The sequence below is a fragment of the Diceros bicornis genome, chromosome 18 (genome assembly GCF_020826845.1).
Source record: "Diceros bicornis minor isolate mBicDic1 chromosome 18, mDicBic1.mat.cur, whole genome shotgun sequence".
NCBI lineage: Eukaryota > Metazoa > Chordata > Mammalia > Perissodactyla > Rhinocerotidae > Diceros > Diceros bicornis.
This window is the reverse complement of record NC_080757.1, coordinates 8760143-8784807: the sequence shown is the minus strand read 5'-3', so window position 1 is coordinate 8784807 and position 24665 is coordinate 8760143. Positions and strand designations below refer to the sequence as shown.

Sequence of the window (24665 nt, the reverse complement as noted above, 5' to 3'; positions counted from 1 at the left end):
GAAACTGCATTTTCACAAGATCCTCAGGTGACCCACATGCACATCACAGTTGGAGAAGCCCCACTCGAGGGCACGGCTTGGTCTAAACGCAGTTTCCTGATCATCAGGGTTCCAGAGAGGAAAGCATCACGGTCTTTGCTCATGAAGGGAAAGACGCATGAGCCAACCAATGCTAAGTGATCTTTAAATCTAGCAATTCAAGTAGATTCAAAGTCATTCCTATGACAACGTCACCTTACTCACATGTTTTCTGATACGAAAGTGAAAGAAAATGGGGAGAGTTACGTCCCCCTGACCCAGGGCCCAGCTCAGTTATCCCCCTCCACTGGCTGGGAGATGAGCCTTGAGAAACAGAACTCAAATCAAGGGCGTTGTGCATTTAGCTCTTGGTCCAAGATCAATGACTAGGCCCTTGATTTCAAGAAGGACTGAACCGGAAGAAAGAACGTGGACACCTCATCACAAACGCATTCCCACCAAGAGCCTGGTCCTGACCAGGCATGGGGTCAGCATGTCACTCTGTAAACACACAATATGGAATTCCCAAAGCCCTATTTGTCAATCATGATTTTGAGAACATGCTTTGGGAACATCAGGAAACAGGCTAGGTGAGGGAAGAGTGTGTCTTCTCTCTACGCAGCCCAAAGGTTTGAAATCAGATCCAGTACAGGTTAAGGACATGGATTCTGGAACCAGAGTATCTGGGCTGTCATACCAGCTCCATTGTTTACCAGCCATGTAATCACTTAACCTGCCTGTGCCTCAGTTTCCTCATCTGTAAAATGGAGATAATAATGGTACCTTCACAGAGTCATGGTAAAGATGAAATAAGTCAATATATATGAAGTGCTTAGAATGGACACCGGCACAGAGTCAGCACAACATTAACATGAGCTACGTGACGATGATGAGGATGACAAAATGAAGACAAGCCCCCTGAGGACCCAGATGTCCACTCTTTCAGTAGCCTTGGAAAAGATGAGGGAGAAGAAGAAAAGGGACCAGAGAAGGGAAGAGCTGGCATTTTCTGGGTAACAGGCTGTCCAGCAAAATGGCGACAAGCAGAGTCTTTGGAACAAGACGAAGATGGAATTCTGTGCCACGTGCTCCATAACTGCGGGGCTTGGGAAAGTTCCTCGCCCTGTTTGTCATCAGTTTCCTCATTCATAAAAGGGTATAAGAATACCTCCCTGCGGCAGGACTGTGAGATTAAAGAGAGAATGCTAGAAGGCACACAGCCTGGTGTCTGGCACACAGAGAGGGCTCAAAAAAGGTAGTACTTTTTACAGTTAGGTCTGAGGACTAGCTTCTGTCAGCACAAAACAATTCCAAACTCTAGGGACGAGAGACTGTGTTATCTAATGACAACACAACAAAACCAGAAACAAATAGCAAGACTAGAAAACAACAAAAACAGAACCCTGGCTCGTGAAAACTTCAAGATTTCCTTTTAAATTTGGCTCAAAGATGAAATCAAAACACAAATAGCAAAATATCTAGAATATGGGAGAAATGAAAACACTGCACATCAGAACTTGTGGAATATGGCTAAAGCAATGGGGTGAGAAAAAAATAAAGGTTTGGTGGGTCAAATATCTAAAAAATACCTGAAGCCAAAAGAAAGTAAGAAAAAAAGTGATTAAAAAAAAGAATCTTGAAAAAGGGAAAGTCTTTCTAAGTCTTAGAAAGTTCTGCCCTAAAACTCATAAGGGAAAAGACCATTGAATGAAAAAATAACAAGAAAACAAGCCAAAAGAAAAATAAAAGGAAAAATACAAAAAACAAAATTAAAAGATAAATGAGAACCTAGGAAAAATATTTGCAATTCAAATGACAAAAGGTTAATTTTCATAACATATAAATAATCCCTGTCAATCAATCAATAAGAACAAGACCAGCCACTCGACAAGAAAATGGAGAATTAATCAGTTCACAGAAAAAACATCATAGATGACTTACAAGTCTATTTTTAAAATGCTCAACGTCACTCAAAAAGAAATGCAAATTAAATTAACAACAAAATATTTTTCCCCAGACAGCTACAATGTCAAAATCTGATAACACACGGCACTGACAAGAGTTTAGGGAATAGGGGCATTCATAGACGCTTTGGGCGGGCACACTCTCTGGAAGCAATTTGGAAATACCATCAAGTGAATCTAACCCTCTGACCCAGCACGCTGCATCTCTCTCTATATGCAGATTTAGTCTCACATACGAGATACAATTACAATAACAGCGTCGCTGGCATTGGCAAACACTCTGAAATAATCTGAGAGTCCTACAAAAATCAATTAGGAGAATGATGAAGTAAATTTGGATACAATCATAGGCTGGGACGCTATTCAACCACTTAAAAATTCTGATGTCCATGAATGGATGGGTAAATCAAAGTACAGTTGATGGAACAGAGCGATCTCTAAGACGTAGCAGATAGAATACAAATTCAGAACGTAGAGTATAACATGATCTAATGTGTATAAATTTAATTAGAGATATTGAAAAACGGTTTTAAAAATTAACACACTAGGAAGTGTTGACGGTGATTATATCTGGTGAATAAGATTTTATATTCTCATGCACTGATTAAAAATTTGCCAAGCAGCAATAGTTTTTGCAATATAATTTTATTTTTTAATAATTTCATAAATCAATCTAATTTAAATATGCCTCTCCCCTCCCTGGGTTCTCCTTCCTACTCCCAATAAGTATATTATGCCTTCTATTTCCGGATCCAATAATTTATTACTGTGCATTATAAGATCTTTATATAAAATGTTACGTTTATATTAGACTATTTTGTTTTTTACATTTTTACACCACCTTATTTCAAAATGTGCACAAGGTAGCTGCTTCATTCTATAATGAATTAATTATACCAGGTTCACCAGAAATTGAGCTGAAAGGGACCTAGAGATCATCTAATCCAAAACCTAATCCTACAGCACACATTTTAATCCCAGAAAGCAATATGCATTATCTTTGCATGCAGTGAAACTTGGGCTTTTTAAACATATTTAATAAGCATTTACTGGTCCCCCTTCCTTGTGCATTAGTTAATTGTTACCACTAGGTGGAAGCAGAAACCAACTCACCAGGGCCATCTTTCAGTGAGAACCTGAAATGTGGTTATTTCATTAAACAAAATGTCCAAAATGTCGGCCTCCGACCCCGGGGCAGCAGCCCACCACCACCGGTGAACCTTTGGAATGCCACTCCCTGGGAAGGGGGGGCGGGCAGCGTGAGTGGGTGGGTGGCGTCCGCACTTCTCCTATGGGCTCCATGCAGGGATGGGACCCGAGTCCCGCGTGCATGGAGGAGTTGGTCCACCTCCTAGTCAGAGAGCCAGGGCATGGGTAAGGAAGAGCCCTTGCTGGGGAGAGCGCAACGAGTCCAGTCTCCGGCCACGGCCTGGAAACAGCCTGGCCTGCTCCCCACTCCACAGCCCCTACCTCCCAGCCTCACCCCGTGGGATGCACCTTCCCGGGTACCCATCTCCCAGCCCTCTCCTCTCTATGCCTCCGTGACCAGGTGAGGACAGTGAGAGGCAGCTGACAATGGCCCCGCACTCACCAGCCTGTGTGGACTTTCTCCGTGCCTTCTTGATGTCCTCCTCTGTCTTGTTGCTCAGCTTGATCTCCAGCTGCTGGGTCTTCATCTCCAGGTCTCTCTGCCGCTCTGTGAGGGCTTTCCGGGCCTGGGTCCAAGGACATGGAGAAGCTGTTTACAGGGCTCAGGGCCAGGAGGGTCCCATGGGTCATGTGGCCTGGCCTCCCCTTTTCTAGGAAGAGTCTTTTCTTTTCTCTGCTTTTGTGGGTGACGCCCCAGTGGCTCTGAGAGGCCAAGCAGCTAGACCAGCATCACTCAGCCAGTTAGTGACCGTGCAGAGGCTGTGACACATCTTCTCACGCCTGTCTTTCAATGGCATCCCGACTCGGCCTAGAGCAAGCCTCTCAGACCACACTTTCATTGGAGCATGCACATGTACTGGGGATCCAGACAGTCCTAAAACCACAGCCTCTCTGGGGTGGAAGGGACCACTAAAGCTCATCTACATCACCTCCCAGCAGTCCCTAGCAGATGGCAGCACCAGCCACCCCATTCTGGTACAGGACAGGCCCTTTGGTGATGGCAGCTGGCAGCGTCTAGGGTGTCCCCTTGTCCCACACCCCTCCCTACGGCACTGCAGTCAGCCCCAGGGAGAGCTCTCTTCCCTCCAGGGCTGGCCATCAGCAGCTCCCACCGGGGTCAGACCTCTGAGGTCAGCACACCGTGGCCTCTGGGGAGGAAGATTCAGTCAAGACGGAATTTGCCAGGTGAGGCCCAAAGGGTGTGAACCAGGAGCACGTCCAGGCTCCACAACCCACAAAAGCAGGGTGTAGCTTGTCTCATGTGCCCTGTGGGGCCCCACCGTATCTCCCACGGTAGGTGCAGCCTCTCCTGCTCCCATCGGCCCTCTGGGCAGTGATCTGAGCACCACGAGGAAGCAGCTCGTACCCACCCTTTGGCCGGGGGTGGTCGGGGGTCTCGGGCTTGGGCTCGAGGTTTGTGTTCCCCACTACCCACCCTGCCACAGCGGCGACAAAGGCCTTGGCCTTGTCATTTGGAGCCGCTACTGGTTGCCAGCCCACCCTGCTGCATCAGGCCCCCACCTCCCCTGCCTGCCCAGAGTCCTGGGCCCCTCACCTTCTCCACTGCAGCGTAGCGGCTGGCGAGCTGCTTGCGGAGGTCAGCGATGTGGTGATCGCACTTCTTCATGTCTTTCTTGAAGTTCTCCCGGAAGTTCATTAGGGGCTTCTCTACCTCACTGTGAAGCTGTAGAGGAGAGCGGGACATACGCAGGACCCAGGGCATCAGCTGCAAGCAAGGGGAGGAAGGAGGGAGGCGCTTTCCTCCACCCCCGCAGGTGAGATGGAGCCTGGGACAGTGGCCTGGCGCCTCGCCTCCCGATAGGAAGGTTAGAGACAAGTGGCTGCTTATCAGGTCGCCATTTAGGAAGTCACCTTAGCTGGCAAGGCCTCAGCGTTCACACCGGTGGGTGGACAGGCTGGAGTCTGGCCTTGCCGGCTACCTCCCTCCTGCTCTCAGCTCCCAAAGCTTCTTGTAGGGCTTTTCTCGGGTGTCCACCTCCCTTACTTTCCAAACTGGGAACTTTCTGGCAGCAGAAATCAAGCCACCATCTCTGTGTCCTCAGCACTTAGCACAGTGACAGCCACGTGGATGCCATTTAATTGGGCGATCTCAGGTCAGTTCTATTTACTGACTGTCTGCTATGTACCAGGTGCTGAGACTACAGAGATGGTCTGGACGTGGTCCAAAGCTCGAGGAATCCACGGTGGGAACTCACAGGGCCCCTCTCCTGAGCCGCACCGGAGGGGACCTCACCTCACTGTCCGCATGGAGACAGGCGCCTCACCCCCCAGGGGGAACTGCCTCTGACTCCAAGGGCCGGAGATGCAGTCTATGCCCTGAGAGGAGCTGGCAGACATCAAGTTTTTCAGCTTTTCGCTTCTCTTTTATTCCTTCCCTCTTTCCCACTCTACTCCCTTTTGAAGGAGAACTTTTACCTAAAACTCTTTTGGGGGGAGTGTGAACACAAGATGTACTTGATAAGAAAACAGATAACTGTGGATCTGCTGTGGTCAAAGCCAGGTGAGCGGCCTGGAGTCCTGCTGACCAAGCCTCTCAGAGCTCCCACCCCCACCCCGCTCAGCCTCCTACGGCCACCGACTTGGCCTTCCTGGACCCCACCAACACGGCCTTCCAAGGTCCCTCGGCCTCCTTGTGTCCTGAAGTGCATCTGGGAATCATATTTGAACTTCCCTGGACAGTGACATCCCAGCTCTGGGATTCTGTGCTTTCTCTCCTCTTCCTCCTCACTGGGCTCTTGCTACATTATCTGTTTCTCTGGAGACCTTGAGGACTTAGGCCTTCCTAGTTCCAAACCACCGATGACAGACGACTGTGAGCTCTAACAGGGCAGGGGCCACGCTGGCTTGGCCACTGCTGTGTCCACAGCATCTGGCTGGAGCTGGTGTGGAGTGCGTGTCCCTTCATTACTTGGAAGAATGACACAATCTTCAGTGCCCAATGCCCTGTGTGACAGATGACGGCTTTGCTGTTGGATGATCTTCAAAGATTAACAGAGAGCGGGTCATCCAAATGCCGCTTTCCCCCTCATGTCAGTTGTAAATGACTGCTATTATTTTTTTGAGCCCTGGGAGTTTCCTTGTATTGGAAAATATCCCCATCTAGTGGCAGTTTGTAAGATGCTGCAAACTTGAGAGCTGCCAAGAATATGAAAACCCCTTTCCCACAGAGATTAGGCATTTGTGGAGGAGGAGGGAGGAGGAGTTGCATAGTTTAGCTGCCATGGGAACCTGCCCCTGATTGGGGGTCTATGAGGGTTACTCAGCCTGTTGACTCAGTAACTCTGGGGTCTCTTTCTGAGGGCCTGGAAAGCCAGTGATTTCCAGACTTCAATGTGCCCTGGAGTGACCTGGAGGGGCTTTTGAACATTCAGGATTCCTGGGCCCCGGACCCATGCTTTGCGGTCTGGGGAAGAGCCCAACAACCTGCCAGTGCACCAAAATGCTCTCCCCAAATTCCAACTGACATTCTGGAAACATCATGGTACCAGCTGTCAGAGGCGATTCAATGCATAGATGAAGATCCCTGCATTCTCCCTCTATACTTTATGTACTTCTAAAGGACATAATTTTTTCTATAAAAAAGTCAGCTGGTGTCTTTTTATACTCATTCTTAACTCAGAAGCATCTTTGTTTAACTGAGAGTCAGAAGCCCTTCCTGGAACTTGTCCTCGAGAACTCTCGAGCAGGCCCATCTTGGATGGGACAGGTAATTGGAGCCTTTCTAGAACTCCTGCACTCTTGTCTCCTACTTCTACCTTACACAGCTGAAGAGAATAGGAGAAATCTCTAGTTGGAAGAAATTTCAGAGACTATCGGGTCCAGTGTTCTTCAGATGGTGGGTTGCTAAGAGTTGTGAAATCAACTTAGTGGGTGAAGACCAGCTTTTTGATGAGAACAGACCAGACATGGATAGAAAACGCAGAGTGCATTTTAGGCAGAAGGATAAGTACTGTTTCGTGAAACGTGTGTTTCAGCTGTGTCCATGCTTGAGTATCTGCATGTGGGTATTTGGGTGTGGATACCTCTGGGTGCCCATGTAAAATGTGTTACTCTGGGTCACAAATAAGTTTAAAGTCACTGATCGGGTCCAAACTCTTCATTTCACACACGAAAAAATGGAAGCTCAGAGATGCTAAGTGACTTCTCCACGGTCTGGTTAGTGACAGCCTTGACGTAAACTGCAAGTCTCCTGACTCCCACTTCCCCCTAAAGTCTTCTGACTGAATGCATGGCCTCTACTGCATGATGAGATTTTCTCCCATCAGAAGGGACTTCTCTGTTCTCCCTCCTGCAGCTGGGGCCAGGTATAACTTTCTTTGTACAGAGCAATAGTATTTCTTTAATGGCCTGATGCTATTAACAATGGCTTGAGCTAGTAGACCAGAAAAGCCTGAAAGATTGCCATAACAAAATTGTATTTCTTAAAGAGCTCTTGCCCCCGACACAGAACGTTCAGAGCAGAATTTCAATGAGCCTTTCGGAGCAGACATTAAAATGGGTTTTGCGCATATGGAGCCATATTATCCACGGCAGACAAATAAATCCTTGGAGCCTCTTTCATTTCGAGGAATCACCATACAACCACTGGGCTGCCATGACAATTGCCTGAGGCCACCAACCCTGACTGACAGGCGGGAAGCAGCAGAGGTTCTCAGAGAAAAATCTGTTTTGTGTAAACATTCTTCATACACCTCCCATCAGCTGAATGATGAAGTCAGCCCTACCTCATCAGCACCTGACTTAAAACGCCGTGGGCATTCGGAAGGCCAGCCTGCACCACCCTGGACAGCCCTGGAGAGAGGGCAGACTGCTCCTCAGAACGGGGTTCTGTGTTTTGTTTTGTTTTGTTTTGTGAGCAAGATCAGCCCTGAGCTAACATCCATGCCAATCCTCCCCGTTTTGCTGAGGAAGCCTGGCCCTGGGCTAACATCCATGCCCATGTTCCTCCACTTTATGTGGGATGCCGCCACAGCATGGCCTGACAAGCGGTGCCTTGGTGCATGCCCAGGATCCGAACCCAGGCCGCCAGCAGTGGAGCGTGTGCACTTAACTGCTACGCCATGAGGCCGGTCCCGGGGTTCTGTGTTTTAAATGCCACTGGTCTGCCGGGAGAAAAGGTCTGGGGGTCAAGTCTCCAATTCGCTCAGTCCTCTCCTTTGCTTCCTCAGTAGCTGAGCCCACTTGGCTGTGTAACCATGGGCTGTGATTTGACCTCTCTGTCCCTTCTCACTTGTGAAATGGAGATGCTGTCTTGCACGGTGGCTGATAAAATCGAGGAGGATGAGTTATATCCTGTATGTAAGCATCTGCAACACTGACATCACTGTAGGCTGTGATATAACAAATATCTATTTTGGTCTTCGTCCTCAGCTCCTGGCCAGAGCTCCTAAAACATTGTAATTTCCTAACTGATAAAGGTGCTGGAGCATCTTTTGTTCTAATTTGGTCTCGGACTCTGGTCCCTGACACAGAGCTCCTGAATCCCTTGGAATTTCTTGGGTGATAAGAGCATCTTTTTTTCTAATGAGGTGACTCTGGGTGGGCTCCTGGATAGCTTCAGGATTGGGCTGGTCACCAGAAAGACCAAGCCATGATTAGAAGCTCTGGCGAGGGAGGAAGCCCTGGACATTGAGTTAATAATTGATCACGTCTATGTGATGAAATCCCCATAAAAATCTGTAAATTATGGGAATCAGAGAGCTTCTGGGTTGGTGAACACATCCACATCCCGGAGGATGGTGTACCCCAACTCCATGGGGACTGAAGCTCCCATGCTCAGGACCCTTCTGGACCTCGCCATATGTACCTCTTCATCTGACTGTTGATCTGTACCCTTTATCATGTCCTTTAATATATAATAAACCAGTAAATGAAAGTTAAGTGTTTCCCTGAGTTCTGTGAGCCACTCTAGCAAATTATCAAACCTGAGGAGGGGGTCGTGGAACCCTTGATTTGCAGTCAGACAGAAGTGAGGGTAACCTGGAGACCCACTACTTGCAACTGGCATCTGAAGTGGGGGCAGTCTTGTGGGACTCAGTCCTTAATCTGTGGGATCCGATGCTATTTCCAGTTAGTTCCTGTCAGAATGGAATTCAATTGTAGGACACCCAGCAGGCGTCAGAGAACAGTTGGTGTGGGAAAACCCCACACATCTGGTGTCAGAAGCGTTGGTGCAAGTTAACAGTAGTAAAAGGGAAACAGTGCATCGGAGAGCATGTTGTCACCTATTGCGTACTCTGTAAACAACCGAGAACCAGGGGTCCTCCTGATGGGGAGGAAATGCCACCAGGATTCCCAGCATCCAGCAGGCGCCCTTTCAGAAGCTCGTGGATCTGGCTCCCAGCCCCACCCCCTCACAACGGCAGCCTTCCCAGTCACCCCACCAGTCAATGGAGGTTTCTGCCATGCAAAGAATGCGCTGCTGGGGGCTAGGACAGAAGGGAGACCTAGAGGGAATGCCACCCATGACCTGAAAATTAAAAATAACTTGCTGCTTTGTATGCAAGGCGGCAAAGAGACCAATTCATGGAGCTCCCTTCTCTCCCAGTGCTGGAGTGGCACTTTTCTTGTAAAGTGCTTGGTGTATGAGGTTAATGTGCCATCATTAGGCCAGGAATTCTCACTCACACCTAGGTGTCAACTCGCTCTTGGGGACTAACGTTCTCTAGAAGCAGGGAGCTGGTAATAGCACTGTTTTTTCTTCCAGCCCAGCTCTTTATAAAGCTGCTTCACGTGTCTCAGCCATTTGAGTCATTCATTCTGCCCTCGGTATGCAGAGAACCATCATGGGGCGGGGTGGGGAGACCTGGGTACGAAGCCAGATTCCTGTCCTCCACCAGCGCACATCCCACGGGGACCCCAAAGCCCAGAACTGCAGTTACTGTGGGAAAAGCACTAGAAAAGAGATAGGACCTGTGAGTGCTGAATGTGGACACCCCTGGAAGGAGCAGCCATCTTTGGGGGATGGATGCTACCTTCAAGCAGTAAAGGAGGTAGTGTGCCCCCCAATACTAAAATGGCGGCTCAGAGAGTTTAAGCACTTTGTGCAAGTGCCCTCTCGGGCTGCCATGTCTGACTAGTGATAGTGGGAGGGCAGAGGGCAGAGTGTGGACCCCAGTAGGCAAAGGTCACTGGGAATGGTGTCACTCTCAAAGGTCTCTCTTCCTTTAAAAGGCAGGCATGCTGGTGGGTAGCCCAGACAGTCAGGCACACTTTCGTGTGAATTATCTCACTCAGACACTTGCTTTAGTGTTCCCCTGAAAAGTAGCTGACAGCCTGAGAGGCAATTTGGAGATATGGGCCAGGGAGTGAGGAAGAGAAGGTTGTTTGAAAATATGGAGAAATATTGAGAGAAACTAGGACTGAAGGGGGGGGGCAGTTCAGAAGGAGACAGTCAGAGGGCCTCGCTCATTCATTACTTCAGAAAACATTAATTGAACATCTACTGTGTACCAGGCACCACCCTGAGTACTGAGGGCAGAGTGGACAGGACCGAAGCATCGCTGTCCTCAAGGTCAGGGAGCTACAGTCTTCAGAACCAAACGAAAGAAGGGTCAGTTACCTAGTCCGAGACTGTGCAACAACAACAAACCAAACCAAACCAAACAATTCTCCCTTTGGCCTAGTCTAGTCTCTCGACCCCAAGAAGAAGTAGAAAAGGCCAGTATGTCCCTTTGAAAGCCCAGCAAAGCAAGAGCGGGGTTCACCTGAGGAACTGAGGGGGACCACCCTCCCCTCCCAGAGCTATGCTGGGGTGGCTTGCCCTGGCTCAGCGGAGCCAAATGTTAAATTTGTAGGAATTTTGTGAGTTGGTTGCTAAAGACAGCCAGTATTAAACATTAAATGATCTCAACTTAAAATTAACAAGTTATATTAAAAACAAAGGTAATAAACACTCAGCACTTACCACTTCCTCACTACATTTTCCTATTACCCATGTTTTGGTAGATATTTATGTTACTGATGCTTTTGTGTGGTGCAAACACTATACAATGGTGCGCTATTGTGTACCTCTTCCTGACGCTTGAAATTTACACCACAGAAACTGGCTGACATGACACACTGAAGAGAGTTGTTAAATGTCCAACAGCACACCGCGGTGTAAGATCAATCCAGAGAGGCCACGGGGAGGGGTTACCTTGGCTGAGAACTTGAGGTGAACTTCTGCCTCGTCTGCAAGGCTCTTCTTCACCTGTGCCCACGCTTCTCCCAGGGAGCTGCAACACGAAGGAGACCGTGAGACTCGAAGAGGGCTGCACTGACCTCAGGGCAGAGACCTCAGCCCTTCCTGAGGCAGGACGGTGGGTCTCGACCCTGAGTCTTGGGGAGCATATAACACCCAAGACCGTGAACTTGGATGAGGCAGAGGCCAGGCACAAAACAGACATGAGTAACACACTTCAACCTATGGGGTGAGACGAGCCATCCCAACCGAGCTGAGGATCTCTGGAGCTGAGAGCACAGACTAGCAGACAGTCAAGTGGCTGGGGAAATATCTGGAGAACTGGGGGAGATGTGAGAGGAAGTGGGGTGCAGCCACAGTGAGGGCCTTGATACCTGGCCCATTACTGTCCCCAGCCCTTCTCATTGCCCCTCCCTGTTTGCTGATGAGCAGTGCAACACCTGCCGGTAAATCAAGAAAGAACAGATGCCTTTTCAGGGAGAAGCCCTTCTCACACAGAAGGTACCACAGAGCCCTGCTCACAGGTAAACCTCCAGTGGTCTGACTTCCAAGAGGGGCAAAGATGGGCCACCTGAGTCTAGGGGCCTCTGAGGGACGCCCACACAGCAGAGAAGGCTCTCCATCACCATCCTCAGGAGCGTGGCTCCCGTTAGTACTGATCCTGGAGGGTGAGCCCCAGTGCAGCCCACAGCCCACTACAGAATGGCTGAGTCCTCTAAGCTAAATCACTTCTCCACTCCAAGGAGGTGTTCCCAAGAGAAGCAATCTCCTGAAGTCCCTAAGACTTTCGAATGTAGAAATCCATGCTACGCTCCCCATCATTTGCAACTCTTTAACCTCGCCAACCCTCCAAACGACACTCCTGCGTCCTTGCTCGAGACCTCTCCACCCAGCCAGTAAACCCAGGCTGAATGTTCAGCTGACTTAACTTCATCAAGAAGCCACTTCCCCCAGAGAACTAATTAAACTCGAGTGGCAAAAGCTGATGAAAAGACAGCACGCCGCGAGGCTTCTGGGTTTCGAGCGCAGCAGCCAGCAGCTGAGAAGTGCCCGGCAGAACAGAACGGGCCCCTCTGACCACAGTCCCGGCCTCTCTGGTTGCAGTGTTGGCTCAGGCTGAGGTGGGAGTTCAGGGGAAACGACTGACTGATTTTATCTCAGAGTCAGGCAGCAAAGAAAGGCCCCCTTGGGTGATCCCGGCTGAGGCGCCCACCCGAGGAGACGGAGTGAGGAACAGGGCAATCCAAGCTGTTGACATTGGTCTTGGCCTGAAGGGCCAAAGCTCCCGGAAGCTGTGCAGGCCTAACTCTGGGTGGCCTGGCTCCTCACCCGATTCAGCAGATGGGTGGGAGGTCCAGGGTGGGGAGGGGTGGAGGTGGAGGCAGTCGTGATAGTCACGGAGACAGGGGAACAATACTAGGTCCAGAAACAGACTCACCCAGAGGTGAGTTTGTGATTGACTGATGTGCGATTGGGCAACTGATGTGCAACAAAGGTGGCAAGTATCCCAACGGGGAACAGATGGTCTTTTCAACGAATGGTGTGGAGCCAACTGTATACCAATAGGGAAAAAAGGGATCTGGACCCTGACCTCCCGCCATTCACACAGATCATCTCAAGATGGATCACAGATCTGAAGTGAACACCAACACTATCCGAAGCTTACAGAAGCAGTCCCAGGAGGAGTGTGGACTTAGTTAAAGGGTGATGGAGAGGGATCTGCTCCTGCAGCTGAGCTACACGAGCCTGCGCAGCATACAAACAAGAGCCCAGAAGCCAGAAAGCCTTGCGTGGTGCTGAGAGTTTGTAGGACAGGAACTGGCCCAGCGCCAGCTGTAGCAGCCTGAGGATGTCATCTGAGGGCTACTGGGAGGAGAGGAGGAAGCAGTTTCACGCTCAAGACAGTGTCCTCGGCCCCACCTCCAGGCTGGGCATTCACAGGTGGGGGACGTCACTCCAAACACTTGGACGGGCCTGTCTGAGCTAAGACACCCCCGTGGACACCACCCTCCCACCCCAGGATTCCAGGCCCCTTGGAGCTGCTTCACAATTGAGAAAAATGTAATTTAGAAATTCTCTCATTCGAAGAGAGATTTTTTATCTAACAAGAGGTTAATGAAGAAAATATAACCTGAGAGATATTTCTGTTCTAATGCAGCCTGAGGCATGCCAATTCAAAATGCTTATTACTGTCACAATTACCAACCAGGAAAGACCAAAATCCCACTTCCTTTCCACACAGGAGAGAAAAACTGAAGGCAGAATAAATAACCTGACTTTGTTTATTTACCAGTGTACACATATCCTCTGGAATCTATTTTGGACACAGAGCTCAAGGCGCAAGAGCCAACTCAAGGCCCCCCATCAGATTCCTCCTAGACCGCCCCCAATTTCTAGGCTCCAGTGCCGCACTTGGAAAGTTTCAAGGTGGACTGGGCTAATGTCCAAAGCTGTGTGTAAATGCAAAACAGCGTTGCCGCACATTGTGAGGAGGGAGCCCACGTGTTCAACCCCCACACCAACGGTGCCCGCTGGAAGGAGTGCGTGCGTGGGGTTAGTGTGAGCACGCAGTGGTGATGGGGCGTCTGCTCACGGCCACGTTGTAGGTGAGCGGCGTCCATGCACGTACGTGAGCATGTGCTGGGTGGCCCCGTGTTTGCAGGTGCGTGTGTGTCCAGTGTGTTGGTGCAGCCCTGACTTGTACAGCTGGGAGGATATGCCGGGCGTGTTGGCAGGATGGAGTGTCCCTGGCAGCCGCCCAGGCCGAGGAGGTGGAAGCCGGAAGACTCGGGAGCAGCACGGTGGTTGCAGGGCACGGGGATCCTTAGGAAAGCCCCCTTGGCAGGCCAGAAGGTGACACTCCCACGCTCCCCCTACTGCCCCCGTCTCAGGCCCAGTGCACGGGCAGAGAGGGGCCTGAGCCAACCTCATTTATGTCCGTGGAAGAGGCACGGGCCCTGCAGGGCTGCCCCGTGGCCCGTGGCCGGCTGGGTTGGTGAAACCATTGGGAGGCGGCCTCTTGGCTGCACAGCGAGCCCATGCAGAGGCCTTAATCAAAGCCACACCCGCCCCTGAAGGACTTCAAGCCACGCAGGCAGATTTGGCCGTGTTCAGCATCACAGCTCTCTGACAGCCACCACCATCCCAGGACAGAAGGTCGTCCTTCCTCGGGGGCCACGCCCCCTTGGAGGAGGAGGGATTCACACAGAGACTGCGCTGGACGCTGCTGGCCCTTGGTGGACCTTTCAACTCTAACCTCCTGCGTCTTCATTCATTTTTATTACTGAGGTGAAATTCACATAACATAAAACTAACCATTTTAACGAAGACAATCCAGTGGCATTTAGTACATTCACCATGTTGTGCGACCACCACTTCTGTCTAGTTCTGAAACATTTTTATCACCTGCTACGGACCAAATGTTTGTGTCCCCCCCAACTTCATATGTTGAAGCCCTAACCACCCCCCCACCCCACCCAGTGTGGCTGTATTTGGAGATGGGACCTCTAAGGAAATAGTTAAGGTTAAATGAGGTCATAGGGGTGGAGTCCCGATTGGATAGGATTTTTTTTTTTTGTGAGGAAGATCAGCCCTGAGCTAACATCCATGCCAATCCTCCTCTTTTTGCTGAAGAAGACTGGCCCTAAGCTAACATCTATCGTCAATCTTCCTCCTTTTCTTCCCTTTTTCTCCCCAAAGCCCCAGCAGATAGTTGTATGTCACAGTTGCACATCCCTTTAGTTGCTGTATATGGGACGCTGCCTCAGCATGGCCCGACAAGCGGTGCATCGGTGCACGCCCGGGATCCGAACCCAGGCCGCCAGCAGCAGAACGTGCACACCCAACAGCTAAGCCACGGGGCCGGCACCCTCGGATAGGATTTGTGTCCTTATAAGAGACACTGAAGAGCTGGCTTTCTCTGCTCACTGAGGAAAGGCCACTGTGAGAAGGCAGCTGCCTGCAATGCCAGAGGAGAGGACTCACCAGACACAACCCTGCTGGCACCTTGATCTTGGACTTCCAGCCTCCAGAACTATGATAACTTAAATTTCTGTTGTTTAAGCCACCTGGTCTATGGCATTTTGTTACAGCAGCCCTGGCAGACAGATACACACCCCAAAGGAAACCTCATACCCATTAAGCAGTTACTCTCCATTCCCCTTTTCCCTCAACTTCTGGCAACCGCCGATCTTCATTCAGTCTCTATGGATTTGCCTATCCTGAACGTTTCATATAAATGGAATCACACAATATGTGACCTTTGTGTCTGGCTTCTCTCACTTAGTGTAACATTTCTGAGGTTCATCCACAGAGCAGCATGGGAGTACTTCATTCCTTTCTATGGCTGAGTAATATTCCATCACGCATCTATGCACATCCAATGTGGATACACCAAATTTGTTTATCCATTCATCCCTTGATGGATATTTCGATTGTTTCCACCTTTTGGCTACTGTGAATCATACTGCTATGAACACGTGTGTACATGCATTTGTTTGAGTATCTGTTTTCAATTCTTTTGGGTATAAACCTAGGAGTGGAATTGCTGGGTCATATGGTAATTCTACGTTTAGGTTTTTGAGACATTGCCAAACTGTTTTCCACAGTGGCTGCACCACTTTACATTCCCACCAGTAGGATGAAACTCCTTGTTAACAGATGGAGCAGGGAAGGCTACAGTCTTCCTCCCACTAGGGATCCTTCTGTAGCTGGGAGGGTGAGGCTGAGCCTCCCCCAGCCCAGGTCCCACCCAAGGAAGTCTGGACTGTCACAGCGGGAGGGGGAGGGGAGCCTGGGCCTCAGGCTCACGGGAGAGAATTCTAAACAAGGGGCCAGGTGCGGAATCCTCTCACACCCAGTTTCCTACCAGCACATCCTCAGAGAAAGGGGAGAAGAGGGGGGCGTCTGGGGGTGCCCAGCTACCAGGGGTCAGGCCAGAGGGGGTCCTGACATACTCCAGCAACTGGCAGGAGGCCCTTGGCTGCTGGAGGGAAGACAATGTGGAAGTGCCCACCCTGAGCATGGACGCCCTCACCTGGAGTCATGGGTGCCCAGCTTGAGCCAGGCCTTCCGAGACTTCCCCATCCAAATGGGACCGTGCCAATGAGCAGTGATGGGTGAAAAGGGACTCGCCTTCCTGAGTGTCCCCTCTTCCTCCCCACCCCCATCACTGTCCTCCCCACTCACCCCTCCTCCTGTGCAGCCAAGGAGTTCTGAGAGAGCTTAGCTAAGTTCTTCGCATATTCCTCTTCAATCTTTATCCTGCAAAGGGAGAGAACCCGACAAGTCAGCTCCCTAGTTCTAGACAATGGGTCTGACCTCAGCCCTGCCGCTTATTAACTGTGTAAAGGAACCCACTAGACCACAGGCTCTGAGAGTACATGGCTATTGTCTGTCTGCATGACACACAGGAGGTGCTTAATAAATATTTGTTGAATGAATGAATGAATGAATGAAATTGTCTGAAACTCCATCTCCTCATTTGCAAAATGGGACATTCCCACCTGTCTCCCAGGCTGTGAAGAGGAGGAGCTGTCATTCGCACAGCTCTGGGCACAGCGCTGACACATGATGAACGTAACTCGTGATGGACCACAGGGATGCCCAGTGCTGTCCCCCTCTCCCTCCCAGCCCCTGAGCTCTGGGTTTAGACCCTTCAAGGTGGTGTCGGCCCCTTGGAAGCAGGAACAGAACCTCTCCCTCCTGTCTCCCAGCCCCCAGTGCCTCTAACTGCCAAGCCTGCAGGGCACAAGCATTTCCATGGAAACCAGGCAGTGCCCCGAGCTGCAGCTGATTCCACTTCCTGGGAGAGGTAAGTTGTCTTGGATGTCGCTTCCAGCAGGCAGGCCCTTGACACACTTTCAAGGCAGCTCTCCGGGGAGCATTCTTTGTTATCCGGCACATCCATGTAAAGCATGTTGTCAAACGTACTGTTCGCTGTCTAAGCCATGCTCCGGGCCATGCGGGACATGGAGGAGATATGCTTGTGACAACAAGAGCCAGACAGAGGGCTGGGGCCTCCGAGCGCCTCTGGTCCATCACTCGGCAAATAGCAAGGCCCCAGAGACGCTCCCGGGGCTGCAGCCTTTGCTTCCTGGCCGCACCGAAGCGGAGGCCCGAAGGGTGCGCTGATGTAGAGGGCGGCTGGACCAAGCCCCGCGGCAGCGCTCTGAGTAATCATTATTGCACGATCTGGCGGAGACACCCACAGTCTCGGTCTTCGTCCCGCTGCTTTGCTCTCACCATCCCCCCGGCCAATCTCCAGGTCCTCTCAAGCCTCTCTCCTGCCTCTGTGGCTTCCTCACCACTAACTCTGCCTTATTCAGTCCCGTCCTCCCCAGGACGACAGGGACGGCCAGCCTGCAGCCAAGAGATCTCTCTAGAGAGCAGATCTAAGCATGTCGCACTCTCAGCTTCAAACCTCCAAAGGCTCAATGCCAACCGCGTGCTCCAGGCATGAGGCCGTCTGCTCCTGGGCGGCACCCCCACAGCCAGCGTCTGCATCACCTCCACCCCTGCCTGGCGTTCCACGGCTGAGGCCACGGCAAACCCCCTGACGTCCGCCCCTGGCCCGGCACACTCCCACCTCTGCGCCTCAGCTCTTGGCTCTGCAAGGCCCTCCCTGCGAGACCCCAGGGGGGCTGAGAAGAGGTGCCGGCGTCCACATTTCTCTGGGAAGACCAGAGTCCTCAAACGGCAGATTCTCTTTATTTGCCAACATGTTTTCGTGAAAGGATAAACCACAAGAGTGTTCCGACTTCGGCTTTAACAACCAGTTGCCTGTGCCCCTGTTTTAATGACTGTTTTCTTGCACCTGAGCTATGCAACTTCTCAATTTCCCACCAGTTTAATGGGTCATAAAATAAAGAGTTGATTACACAAATAGAAAATGGGCCTCCTAAGGAAAAGCGGTGCTTTAAGATGCCAAAGAATTATTACTTGATTATTGTTGTTGTAATTAAAAAAGAAATATTTTAAAAATATATTGCCATTTACCATAAATATTTCCAGTGCACCCTGGCGACTCCAGATGGGAAGCTGTGTGTACATGTGTGTGTACACGTGTTGGGGGAGTATGTGCACATAGGAGGTATGCAGGCGTGTGGTATGTGAGTGTGTGCTTAATAGGGTCTCAGAACTTGGAGAGACTGAGAGGAGAAGAGAGACGGAGAAGGGACTTCTCTTTGTAGCTTCTCCTATTTCTATCAGGCTGAATTTACTGTTTTCTCATCTATGTTCAGGGAAACCACTTTTCAGACAAACCACTATCAAAATCCCTGCACTTAATGACCTCACCTGACTCTCCCATTAGGCTGATCTCTCTGAAGGCAGGGATGGGAGGGTGGGGGGTTTCTATATACCACACCTGGGACACAGTTTTGGCCCAAAGATGAATTGAAAGGTAACTTTCTCCTTTTTTGTTATGATAAGGTACAGTGCTTCAAATGAGGGCCATGTAGGTAAGGAAAGGAGCCAAGTAGTCTGTGTGGGGATACAGTAGGGAGTGGTAGGGACTGTGGCAAACTAGAAACAGATGTTCCCTCCACAGGGGCAGCTGCTACTCAGCTCCAACCAATTGTTGCATGAGGGATGGATGCGGAGCCACTGCTGCCAGACTTTCAGCTTTCTCAAGAGATGCTGGATATCCAGATTTTAATGTAAAATCTACCAATTTAAACAAAAATGTTGGTTCAAATCTTTAAAAATATGACACAGGCCAAAGCAACACATTTGCTGGCCAGGTCTGTCCTGAGGCCATGAGTTTGTTACTCCAGCCTTATGTTCCCCTTAGTGCTAACCAAGCCCAGTGCTGGGTGTGCAGTGCTCATCCCTGTGGCTCACTCCCTCAGGCTAAGGGGCCCAGATGGGCGCTGTCACCAGTCCCCAAGCTGGGAGGGCCCAGGTCTCACCTTTCCCGGATGAATTCTGACATTTCCTTCTGCATCTGTTTGCCCTTCAGTTGTTTCTGAAGCAGCAGTTCGAACCCAGCCACCGTGCCGTTGCCTTGGGGGTCCTTCTTATCAGCCTAGAAAGGAAACAGAAGCACAAGAGTTTAGGTGACATTGGTGTCTGGAGCCAGGAGGAATGGAATGTAGGGAAGACAGACCCCAGAAGGGACCCAGATGCACCTGGCAGCCCCGACTTCAGCCAGAGAGGGAGGACGGGAGCGGCAGACTCCGCTGCCCCAATCGTGTCTCTCCTGTGCCCTGCTCCCCGTGCTCTCTGATGCTTACACCCTTACAGCTGCAGCCACCCCACCACATGCCCCTCAACCTCCCAACCTGGGGAAGGAGAGGAAGAAGGGCGAGAGGCCGAGGGCACAGGCTCTGATGCCTGGCGGCCTATTACTCTCACCAGACGGCTGCTGAGGCTGGCTGGACCCTCGGGAGTCTTGCGTCAAGACTCTAAGCTGGGACAGTCTGCGACCTTGGGGGCAGGTGTCCCTAACCCTAAGCCATCTCTTCCCCTGTCAGCCTCTTGCACTGGCCGGGCAGTGACATCTTCCAGCGCACATTCATAAAAGATCAGTGGCTTCTGGGGAGAAACTGGATTGAAGGGAAGCCAGAGTGGAAAAGGGCAGGCTGCCCGGAGTGACACCCCAGCTGGCAACCTCAGGCAAGATCGTCGCTCACTCCAAGCCTGAGCTGCTTCATCTGGAGAACTGGGGAAATCATGGCACGGCCTTATATGGTCATCTCTGGATACGCGACTTATGGAAACAGCTCAGCACAGCGCTCAGTGTACACTAAGTACTCAATGAATGGGATCTCTTATTAGTAACTTTTAAATAAAAGTCAGAACTCAGGGAAGATGGCCAAGTCAATGAAACGGGAACTTAGCATCCAATCCATTTTGCAAGGAAATACTCTTAAAATTTCAAAATTAAATGCTTTTTGCTTTGTTTTGCCTGCACTTGCTCAAGGACGCCTGAACGCCTCTTTCCTGCTCCCCTCCTGCCCCACCTCCTGCCTGGCACCCCCTAACACGGCCTTCCCTGCAGGACATTCGCCCGGCATCTGCCCGCACAGCATGGCTGCTGGAGAACAACTCTCGGAGCCTCCTCAGCGCCGGGCCGGCACCACGCCCACACTGTCCTCCTCTGTTATGGCCTTTCCCACCAGGAATCAGAGACAAATGCTTCGATTCTTCACGAAAGGAGTTAAAAATATGTCCTTTGACATCACTGAGAGGTGCATCCATGAGAACCCTGTCCCAGGATCCAGAAAGATCCAGGTTCTCGTCTCCGCTCAGCCAGTGGGTTACATGGTCAGGTCTTTCCAATCCTTAGCTTTGTCTCCCCTGCCCCCCACCCCTTGACACAGGAGTGGGTTGCATCTATAAATCCCAACCGGAACAGACATTTTAGGAGAGTGGAATGGAAACAGGCTGGTGATGCCTGGAGAGAACCCCACTTTCCATCGTCAAGTAGATGAAAGGTTTTATGGACACATCCCCGTTCCCTCTCAACGTGATATTCCTTCCTAGGCTGCCTTGACCCAAGGCCCTCTGAGCCACACTGTAATACCTCTCGTGACAGGGGGATCACCACCACACGGGGCGCACCATGTCACAGTGGGGCTGCTCTGGCCATTTTGAAGTTTCTCCAAAGTACATTTACCATTTGTTCATTTCATCATATGACTACTACGTCTTGATAAAAAAGCAAAAGAAAAATTAGCCAAAATACCGAGCCCCAATCTGCCTCCCACATGGGATGGATATGCCAAGCAATTCGTCCACACCAGGGAAAACCAGCCAGAAGAAATGGGCTTTAATGACTGTGTCAGCAGAGAGATTTCCATTAGTGGAAAAGGTCTTGATGGCCAGGGAGATAAAACGCTAGAGGAAGTACCCGAGTCCCAGGAGAGCTTGAATTAAGACGAGAACTTACAAGTGTCGCTCTCTTGGACGCTGTTGACCAGCTCAGGATCCCACGCTCCCCTCGGCTCCCCAAGACACCCCCACATGATACCCCACACGCTGACCTCCAGCTCCCAGGGTGCCCATCCCCAGGGCTCGAGCCACTCTCCCCTGAAAGCTCCACGTCCTGTGCCCCTCTTTAGGGATGACATCTCCAAACCCAGCTACTTCTCTCCATCTCTGAAGCTGCCACCACCCTTCCTGGTCTCCCACACCCCCCTGCTACTGCTTCTCCTGCCTGCTCACTGTCCTCCCTGTGTAACACACACAAACCAGATCCCAGCATATTTCTGCTTAAAACGCTCCAACATCTTCCTGCTGCAAGCAGAACAAAACCCAACGTGCTCACGGGGCCTGTGAAGTCCTGCACACTCTGATCCCTGCTCACCCTCTCCTCTGAGCTCACCGCCTCCCCCGGGTCTGTGGGACACCAAAGCCAGAGCGCTTTTTACAGTGTTTGCTGCCTCTGCCAGATCGCAGAAGATCTGGAAGAGACACAGCTGGGGCAACAGGAATTGCCACTACAGGGGCAACAAGAATCACTGGACATCTTCTAAGGCACAAGTGATTTGGTAGAAAGAAAAAAGCATTTTTGTCAGTACTTGGTTAGCAAATCTAAAAAAGGGCCGATAATCCATTCTGCACGGTGGTGAAAAAAAAAGTTTTTATTTTGTTTATTTATTGTTCCTCAGGGTCTTTGCAAGTTTTTTTTTTTCCTGAGGAAGATTAGCCCTGAGCTAACATCTGTTGCCAATCTTTTTTTTATCTTTTGCTTGAGGAAGATTAGACCTGAGTTAACATCTGTACCAATCCTCCTCCACTTTATATGTGGCTCGCCACCACAGCATGGCTGATGAGTGGTATAGGTCTGCACCCGGGATCCAAACCTGCGCACCCGGGCCACCAAAGTGGAGCCCACAGAATTTAATCACTACGCCATGGGGCCGGCCCCAAGTTTTTTTTTGTTAATTGTACTATTCAGTGGTTTTTAATATATCCACAAGGTTGTGCAACCATCACTACTATCTGATTCCAGAATGGGCGATCTCATTTTGAAAGTCACTGCTGACATTAAAATGCAAATATTAGGGCCAGCCTCGTGGCGTAGCGGTTAAGTTCACACGCTCTGCTTTGGCGGCCCAGGGTTTGCCAGTTCAGGTCCTGGGCGCAGACCTACGCACCGCTCATCAAGCCATGCTGAGGTGGTGTCCCACATAGAGCAACAGGAAGGATGTACAACTATGACATACAACTATGTACTTGGGCTTTGGGAAGGAAAAAAGGCAAAAAGGAGGAAGATTGGCAACAGATGTTAGCTCAGGGCCAATCTTCCTCAAACAAACAAACAAACAAACAAACAGAAAAAAGCAAATGTCCAGGACTATTCCCAGAGTTTCTGAGGAGTAGAACTTTGCATTTGTCAAAAGATACTTATTTAATTGTGGAAAAATATACATAACATAAAATTTACCATCAACCATTTTTAAGCATACAGTTCTGTGGCATTAAGTACATTCGCATTGTTGTGTAACCATTGCCACCATCCAACTCCAGAACTTTTTTTATCTTGCAAAACTGAAACTCTATACCCAGTAAACAATATGCAAAAATTCTGGAATCACAGATCTCTTAAAGCCAGAGTTTTCCACAGATCCTTGTGAAAAATCTTCTCGTGACTTTGATGGAAATGGTGAGGCCAGCCATGTGGACAAGTGAAGCACTTGTCCAAGGTCACTTACAAGAGTGACAGGGCAGGTCTGGAGCCCAGATTCCTTATTCAAGTTGATTCTGGTCTCCTGCCTTCACTGAGCAGCAAAGAAAGGGACCCTCCGGCTTACCTGCATCTGGCGGGGTTTTCCATATTGCCATGAATGAAAACCCTGTTGATTCTCTGAGATTTATGGAATAATCTGGACTCTAAGAGAGTCTTCAAGTTCCTGCCTCAGATGCTAAATCGAGTGCCGGCCCTTTAGGGGCTTCAATAGGAGAGGCCCCTCTGCTTTGAGCTCAAGGCCTCTCCTGCCCGTCATGAGTGTCCACTCCTGGTCCGCAGAGCCGCAGTGTGGGGGAAACTGAGGGACCACTTACCCAGAAATAGTCACAGTAGCTCCACTCGGTTGGTTTCAGCAGCTGCTGCTCCGGCATCGTGTCTGGGTGAGGGAACGTCACGCAGTTTATCTGTAGGGCCCAGAACAAGAAAGAAAACAACTTCGCTGGACGGTTGGGCGAAGCTTTGCTCCCGAAAAACAGCACTAAAGAGGCCTCCCTTCAGGGCCAGCTTGATAGGACAAACACGCACTTGGATCTTGGGAGACCCCAGCAGCCAGCATTTCAAATGAGGGGCAACCAGCACGTACACCCACCCCAGACGGGTTTGAATCAGTGCAAACTCTCTGGAGGGCAGTGTAACAGGATCTAGCAAAACTGCAAACATCTAGAGCCTTCCACCCAGCAGCTGCACTTTGAAGAGTCTATCCTACAGATATATTTGCACATGAGCAGTGACGTACAGACATCATTTTTCACTACAGCACTATTTGTAGTAGCAAAAGGCTGGAACACAACTCCGCTGTCCATCAACAGGGGATAGTTAAAAAAGTACGAGACAGACAGGCATCTGTGGGACTTGTATTCATGGCGAAAGACACAGTGAGAAAGTTCTCATGGATTGATAAGGAAGGTGTGCCAGGATATACTGTTAGGGGTGGGTAGCAAGATATAGAATAGTATTCACTGTGTGCTACCATTAATGTAAAAAAAAAAGAGGAGGTATGTAGCAGGTTACACCATCTAGGTTTGTGTAAGTACATTCTATGATGTTTGCACAACGACCAAATCGCCTAATGACGCATTTCTCAGAACGTATCCCCGTCGTTAAGCGACTCGTGACCGTATAGAATACTTCTGCAGCTGGTAACATCGTTTGCTTCCAGAGAAAGGAAGTACATGGCCAAGGGTCAGGGTGAGAGGTTACCTTGTATCTCTCTTACAAATGAGAATTGTATCTCATGATATGTGTTCTATGAATAAAGAGATTAAAATGATAATCCATGGTGCATGTCCGGGGCTGGCTCTAGCCCGAGAGAGCACAGTACAGACATCTCTGGGATCTGTCTCAGACTTTTCTGCCCAAGCATGTCCGAGGTGCCTGTGGCTCTCCCAGCTCAGCAGAAGTGGCTTTGCCACTGTTCCTGCTGATGGTGCTTCAAGCCTGATCTGCTCCTATGGAGCCAGCTTATCTGTGCTCTTTGTGGGAGGTGTGGAGCCTCGGGGAGGCAGAGCCGGAACCCCGTCAGTCTTTAACCCCTCATCACAGCCCTACCTTCTGCTCACCTGGGAGCCGTCACAAGTGCAAGGCACAAGCAGTGCAGAAAACCCCCAGGTTTTGGAGAAGCCACACACTCCAACGC

At 50.3% G+C, this 24665-nt stretch overlaps 1 protein-coding gene across 3 annotated transcripts in view; it reads right to left on the bottom strand.

Moving 5' to 3' along the window:
* GAS7 (growth arrest specific 7) overlaps positions 1-24665 on the bottom strand; it is a 220054-nt gene that overhangs the window by 4946 nt on the left and 190443 nt on the right. For all 3 annotated transcript variants that reach the window (XM_058559717.1, XM_058559716.1, XM_058559718.1), the window contains 6 exons: positions 23344-23433; positions 19245-19360; positions 16522-16596; positions 11290-11368; positions 4687-4815; positions 3574-3697 (listed from right to left, as the gene is read on the bottom strand). In XM_058559717.1, coding sequence (XP_058415700.1) covers positions 3574-3697; positions 4687-4815; positions 11290-11368; positions 16522-16596; positions 19245-19360; positions 23344-23433 — 613 coding nt within the window. The remainder of the gene's footprint in view (positions 1-3573; positions 3698-4686; positions 4816-11289; positions 11369-16521; positions 16597-19244; positions 19361-23343; positions 23434-24665) is intronic.